The 7500-nt window shown below is 45.6% G+C and overlaps 1 protein-coding gene across 1 annotated transcript; it reads right to left on the bottom strand.

The window, feature by feature from the left end:
* Positions 1 to 204: 204 nt before the first annotated feature.
* On the bottom strand, positions 205 to 6409 carry LOC148968759 (uncharacterized). The gene is made up of 10 exons (XM_089126774.1): positions 5602 to 6409; positions 5459 to 5521; positions 5305 to 5391; positions 4198 to 4759; positions 3743 to 4070; positions 2854 to 3661; positions 2542 to 2748; positions 1726 to 2144; positions 1133 to 1638; positions 205 to 1056 (listed from the first exon to the last, which is right to left on the bottom strand). The coding sequence occupies exons 1-10, from the start codon at positions 6407 to 6409 to the stop codon at positions 390 to 392; spliced, it is 4455 nt and encodes a 1484-aa protein (XP_088982900.1). The 3' UTR covers positions 205 to 389.
* Positions 6410 to 7500: the final 1091 nt, after the last annotated feature.

Here is a 7500-nt window from a genome sequence, read left to right on the forward strand (position 1 = left end):
TGTGTTTTGGGATTGATTGATGTGATTTATCTGATTTATTTTAGGACACTTCAAATGTTTTATACACACAAATGCATACAAATATCGAAATGTAATTTTTTTTTATTAAAATGAATAAACACAGTTTGCACATTCCAGGGCAATTAAAAGCAGCACAATGAATAAGAGTGAAATGAACAGTATTTATTTACTAAAACTACAAGATATTAATGAACAACAATAAACAACTAACAATGTAGAAATAGAATAGAACATTCTGTAATATAAATAAAACAAACAAGACATTACAGAAAGATAGAGAGAAAATGAACATAACCGTATTTACACATAGATATTTATTTACAGGTATTTACAAACTATCTTTTTTCTGTGTTGGAAGATTATTTTTATTATGGAGGTGGCTGTTCAGGTTTTTTCTGCTGGCGCTGTTCTACCAGCCACTCCTCTAAAGATTTGCCACCAGAGACACTGGGGCAAAACGTGGCACTGCCGAAGCGGCTATGGCCGAACTCCTTGGTTTTGGGCTTGCCACACTTAGAGCATTTGTTAAAAGCCACTTCACGGACATATTTCCTTTTTTGCGCTCCACTGGCCTCCTCTTCTGCCCTGCGTCGTCTGTTCCTCTGAGTGAAGCGGGAGACAGACACTGCGGCAGTGGGAGCAGGAGCCTCTCGCACGTCAGGAAACACTGGAGTTGGAGCCAGGAGAGGAGCAGCTGAAGCGCCACCTGCACCAGCTGCAAGCAGTGTGGGCGCAGTGTTCAATAAAATGAACTGGGGCAGTGGCACAGGAACTGGGGGAGGAGTAGAAGCTGCTGGGATAATTGGCCGCACAATTGTAGCACTGGCAGGTCGTCTGCCCGGCCGTAGCTTAGGAGCCTGTCCCGCTCTGTTAGGAGGAAGGACAAACTCGTGCCGGGCCCCTGATGTGGAGGGAGCCTCATCCAGCTTTTCCCGCGGAGCAGGCAGCTGTGAGCTGGCCACAGCTATGCGGTCTTCTGCAGCAAGGCCCTGGGTAAGGACAGTCACTTCCTGGGTGTTCTCCCTTCGATTAAACCTGCAATCAAAAAATGTATTCATAATAAATAACTGCTATCCCTTTCTTTCAAATGTCAATGTAAAACCATGCTTACCACTGAGTGAGAGTCCTCTGATTCAGCATAAACAGCTGAAGTGACGTGGCCTCCATCAGAGTTTGGCAGTTCAGCACCAGGTCTCGGATGTGGTGGTAATCCGCGAGCACCTTAGTCCAACGAGGAAGACGGACTCCATCCTTCTTAGTTGGGGACTTGTGCAGTGCACACAGTTTGATGCACATGCCCTCAACTAAGCGACTGGTGCTGGGCCACTGAGCCGGCCCCCCAGGATGACCAATCAGGCACCTCTTCACACTGTCCACACCTGGTGTCACTCCTGTGTTTTTCGGAGCCTTGAAGCGTCCGTGGGTCAGTTTGGGCTGGTGTCTGGGCTGATAGTGGATCTTCCTCTTGTCCCCATCAGGAAGAGCAGTCCACAGACGGATGACCTCTGTAACCTGCTGCTCGTCCAGGTAGAGTGCCTGACGGAGGGACACCAGGTACTCAGCCAAATCCTGCACCTTATCCCAGCCTGCAACGCCATCGGGTCCAAGAACAGGAGCCTGCAGGTTATTACAATAACAATACACAGCATGTTAAATGTCAGAGTGCAAAAGCAAATAGAAACTAATAATGAGAAGCTTACTTACAGGAGCCTGGTCTGCAACACTGGACCCAGTTGATGTTGCAGGAGCAGAGGCAGCACTTGGCTGGACAGAAGGCCGTGGAGGAGACTGCAGAGGAGGCTGGGCAGGGCGCAGAAGCGGAGACTGCAGAGGAGGGTGGGCAGGGTGCTGCAGTCCTGTGGGTGGATGTAGTGAGGATGGTCCTGGTGCAGAGGGACAGGGGTTGAAGGTCTGGGGGCTGCTGCTGTGGACTGGGACAGGCTCAATGAGGTCATAGAGTACTGGCACTGTGAGGTCCTCAGGTTCCTCCTCAACAAAGCCTTCGTCCTGCACCACCTCATCAGTCATCTGCTCCACCAGCCGATCCTCCTCTTCTGGGTTATCCATAACAGTCAGGGATTTCCCAGACTGACTGTACAGATACTCCATACCCAGCAGCTCCCCTGCAAAAGAACACACATACAAAGCACATCACATTATACAAAGTTTATCACATTATTATAGCTGTAGTGGCTATTTGTCCATAACAAACTGAAACAAAAAAACAATCAAACTTTTCAAAGTTTGATCGTTTGTAGGCTTGATACAGTTTAACAGATCAATAAATGAAAATAATATACAAGAAGATAATAAGCATAAATGCACTCAAATTCACTTTAGCAAAAGAAAGCAAAGAAATAAGTCTAAAAAGGGTCAAATTAAGCCTAAATTAAACAAAGCACAAATAACTCCACCAATAGTTGAATTATTTGAAATACAATATAAAAAATGTACACTCAAACACTCATACCCCTGTATAATGTATAATCTTTTGTTTGAGTTAACATGAATAATTCTTACCTGTGTAAGCCCCTGGAGGCTGGTAGCGGTCATCCAGGGACACCTTCAGCACTTTGCGGCTGAGCCGGTCCATTGCCTCCCTCTCAATGCTACTGTAGATCCTCAGGTCAGTCTTTCCCCTCACTGCTTCATCCATCCGGTCCTGGTTCCAGCGCATCAGGCCTTCCAGGAGATAGGCCTGGAAATGCGCATCACTGGCACTGGTCCCTACAGGTCAAATAAAGTCAAATATATGTTACGTATGTATTCAGTATGGCAGAATAGGTTATAAAAGTTTAAAGTTTTTTGCAGGTTATAAAAGTTATAACCTACCTGGGATGAAGCGATTTAAATGGAGGTGGAAAGACTCCAAGGAGGTGGAGCCACGAGCACAGCGATAGCAGCTGAGCTCCACACCACCCTTCTTCAGTGTGTCTGTCTTCTGGTACAGAGGGAAGCCCTCTGGGTCCTGAATACAGGCGATGTGCCTCTGCTGATCTATCCAGACCTGTTGGATTCGCTCGTGGTCCAGCAATGGTACACCCAGAGTGTCCCTCCCCTTCTCACTGTCCATCTCATCAATGAGCGCCTTGATCCTCCAGGTGGTCTCCTCCACTCCTCTGGTCCGCTTCCGACAGTGCAGTGCCAACTCCTTCCTGGTGATCAGCTTATCCAGAGCCTTCTCTGAGACTGGACCAGCTCCTCTGGCCTGTAACTCCCCCTGTTTGGCCAACCGTAGAGCAGCGACATCATCAGGATCCAGCTCAAAGATGCACCTGGAAAGCCGAGCCATGAAGGTGCCGTAGAGCTGATGAGCCTCCGTGATGACACCTGCTGCAAAGCGCCGCATGAAGTGCCAAATGTCTAGGCGCACTTGGAGCTCATCCCACTCTATGAACATGGCTCTGACCTGCGACTGTCTGTGTGCATGTGGACTGCAGCAGTCTCTGTCCACATACATGATGGCGGGTGGTGCCACTCCCGCCTCCCTGTACCTCTTCATGAGACCCACCGCCATGGGCCACAATCCATGCCCCTCTGCCGCTGTGAGGACTGACACCAACACCTGGCCGTGCTCATTGCCAACATTAGTGCACCAACCAGCAGTGTTGGCAGCAGCGCCGGCCAGTTTTTTGGTGACCTAAAAACAGTAGAACAAAACAATTGTCAGAAAAATTTAAGATAATAACAATTATTATTACTCAAACTTCACTTTTTATACCTTTTTGGTGGAGTCCATCTTGAGGACAGAGCCAAAGACTGAGGTTATTTTGGCCTTGACCTCAGGTAGCCGCGAGAGGACGTCCCTGGCATACACAGACAACAGCCACTTGGGTTTGGGGATGGGTGGGAGGGGCGGGGGCGCAGAAAAGAGTGGAGGCTCAACAATGGAGGAGTCTGTGAAGGGCTCACAGACAGTGAGGTACTCCAGCGTCCGCTGTGACCACGCTGAGGTGTGCAGCTCCTGCAGCTTTTTGAAAAGCTGTGTGACACTGTTCCCCCGGGTCCTCTCCCGCATCATTATGACTACACGGTAGTCACACGAGTACCTACAGACAGTCAAATAATTATGTTCAGTGCCACATCTTATTATTTCAATGTCAGTAAAGCAACGTATTTGATTTTATACAGTACAACAAATTACAGTGCATTGCTCTAAATACGAATGTGTTCTACCTGTATGTCAGAATGGCGGGGAATTTTCTGCGGTGTCCCATGTCGAGCTGTCCCAGGATGTCTTCAGACCAGGCTGGATACTTCTTCTTGCACCCTTTGCACTCCAGATACTCTGTGGCCATGTCATACCACCCGTCTATGTCCAGGACCTTGCGCACAGTGCGATAAAGGCCAGCAGCTGTCAGCTTGTGGTTATTGCAGGCTGGCTGGACACAGACAAGTGGAATGGACCACATCTTCAGCGGCATCCAGAGGAACAGAGGGCGGCAGAAGAAAATATCAGGAGAAGTAGGGGGCTGGGTGAAGACGGTCGGGGGCTGGGGAGGGTACCACCAGAAGTTGGGATGTGGCACCAGCTCAGGCTTCCCTGTTTTTACGTTGGCCCTGAACAGAGTCTTCCTGATCCAGTCCTGCTGGAAAGATGGGAGTTGCTCTTTCCAGTGGACAGGAAGCTCTGCAGGCGACTGGGACACCTGGCCAGGGGTCCACAATGCTGGAGGAGCAGGATAGGGGGCAGGAGCGGGAGCAGGAGCAGGAGCAGGGCCTCTCGAGCCTGCAGTGGCTGGAGCGTAAAAAAACACAACAAAATTATCTTATTGTTTTAGACTTTCACTGCATGGCTTTCTCAGCTCTGCTGGACAGCTACTGCGATTACAAGGTTTACTGCAAAGCATGTATGATTAGTAGAGAGATGACATGATGATGAAAAGATGGAAGGAAGCAGTGAAAATAATCCTGTTTTTCATCCAAGCACCATTAGAAGAAATACAAGAAGAAAAAAAGATGGGATCAGTGTGAAGCGTGAAAGCGAAGCAGACCAAACACTACAACAGCCACTTATTTCAAGGGGAGTGGGGGAAGTGTGAGATGACAAGAATGAGCTTTAGTCAGTGATTATGATAAAAAAAATGAAATAAAACCTTTTACATACACCTTTAAATTCTCTTTTTTCCTTTGAGGATGTTCACTCAAAGAGTGAATGTAGATTGACACCTGAGAAGTGCCATTCCTCTGTGTTGTGAAATAAAATAATATGATATGTCATTTAAAAATACTGTTTTGTTTTATTTGTAGTTGTTTGTAAAGTATTGTTTAAGATTAATATACCTTGAGGAAGTTGTTCCTCAGCTTGCGAGGCTACAGTTGCCATCTCCAGGTCATCTTCCTCCTCAAAAAAATCCATAGCAGCAGAGTCTGTAAAATAACATAAAACACTAAGCACATGTCACCAACACACTTGTATGTGTTAAGTGATACTCACCACATGTAAAGAGCTGTCTCCGGGCTGCGGACTCAGACGCAGGAGGTACACGTGGTCCTGCAGCTGTTGAACACGTATTTTCGTCACACATATATACTGCATAATATATACTGTAATGATTTTAAAGCTAGCAAATTACTTACAGGGTTTGGCTGGAGACAAAATCTTTTGTGCCAGCAGTGAAGCAGATAAATGCTTCCCCCGCGCCAACAGGGCCTTCACATTGGTTGCCAGCAGAGGCCTGTTCTTAGTGGCAGTAGGTGGAGGAGGAACAGACACAGTGGCAGTGGGCACAGCAGCAGTGGGGACAGATGCAACGGGCACAGTGGTGCTGGGCATGTGGGCTGGAGCCTGCCTCTTCAGCACGTATGCTTTGAAAAGGGCCATGTTAGTGTTAGGCCTGGCCTTTGCCTTCTTCAGGTAGGTGATGAGAGCCTGAGCCTCCTTGCTTGGGTCCTCATACACCTCCTTCATTGACCTACCCTTAAAATCCCCAAACTCCACCATCAGACATCCAGAGTCTCCTGTCCTCTGGGCCTCCAGCAGCATGGCCTGTTTTTTCTGATACACCTCCACAGCATCGCCAACCTCCCTGATCTGCGAGGTGTATCTGAGGAACAGGTGTTTGTTGGCCGACAGCGGGTTGTCCCTCTCCTCCTCCCTCAAAATGCTGCTGACCAGATAGCAGGCATACCCCAGTGAGTTCTCCAGCAGCCACAGGAACCTCTGACCCTGGTGTTTCCCAAACTGGATCTTGCAGTGAGCCAGAACCAGGAACTGGTCTCCAGGATTCCCTCCATTCTGCCTCACAAAGGCAGTGGCCTCAGCCAGGACCTCCTCCTTACTCCTGGCCCTCCCTGCCAACACGATCTCCCTTCTATTGGCCTCCTCAGTTGGCCCCATAAGGAGTCGACCCTCAGAGGTTCTTCGTAAAACTGGGTATGCATACATTATCTGAAAGGACTCAGGCATAAACAGAACGTTACATAGCTGTCATATTCCAACTGAAAGTATTTTACTACAGTATTTGTTTTTTATGTAATTAATTATTATAATATTATAATAATTAATGATTATTATTATTATGTTCATAAGCATTATTGTTGTTTTTTATACACAACTGTGAATCACTTTGAATTGCCTTGTGTACAAATTGTAAATAGTAAGATTAACTTATTAATAAGAAAATAAATAACACTTCTTGGTACAATCTTGCTGATATCATGCCATGCTTAAATGGTTTTGTTTTATTTAGATTTTGTGGCAGAGATTACTACGAAACACAAAATATAACATAAAGGCGTATATGACAATTCATAATAATATGATCATCAAATAGATCAAATTGAGAATCATTTGTATCCTGAAACCTAAAAAATTATATTGGTGATTTAAAAAAACAAACATGTTTTTGCCTATTCATATCTTTTTAAATATGTATAACATAGTATTTAAAAGTATAACATAAATATGTATACTGATGTATAACATAGTATAGTATAACATTTATGAATTAAACGTTTTTTTTTTTAAAGTTTTTGTATAAATTTTCTTGTGCTCAAAATAATGTAATGACACAAAAAATACTAAATGAACAAAAAAAATGGTTTAAGGAGGATATAGCTTAATTAGCGGTGGGCTAATTATCTTGACAGTAGTTACATGTTTTTTACTGTATTTATCATGGAAAAGTTGCAGGTTCATATGTACAGAAGAAAACGTGTGCTATTACACGCTAGATAGCTTTATTGGCATGTTTAATTGTCTAAAAATACACACTGTTTATAAATAAATAATGATCGATTATACAGTCGTGAAGAATAGCCTTACCTGTTGCGAAGATTGCAAAGATGACGATAATAATAGCGGTCGCCGATTGGTCAAAAGTAAGCCACAGGAGCAGAGCCAGGAGAGAAACGCGATTGGTCAAAAGTAAGCCACAGGAGAGAAACGCGATTGGTCAAAAGTAAGCCACAGGAGAGAAACGCGATTGGTCAAAAGTAAGCCCCAGGAAAGAACGCGATTGGTCAAAAGTAAGCCCC

This window comes from Pimephales promelas, chromosome 24, assembly GCF_988280905.1.
Source record: "Pimephales promelas chromosome 24, fPimPro1.hap1.1, whole genome shotgun sequence".
NCBI classification, from domain to species: Eukaryota; Metazoa; Chordata; class Actinopteri; order Cypriniformes; family Leuciscidae; genus Pimephales; species Pimephales promelas.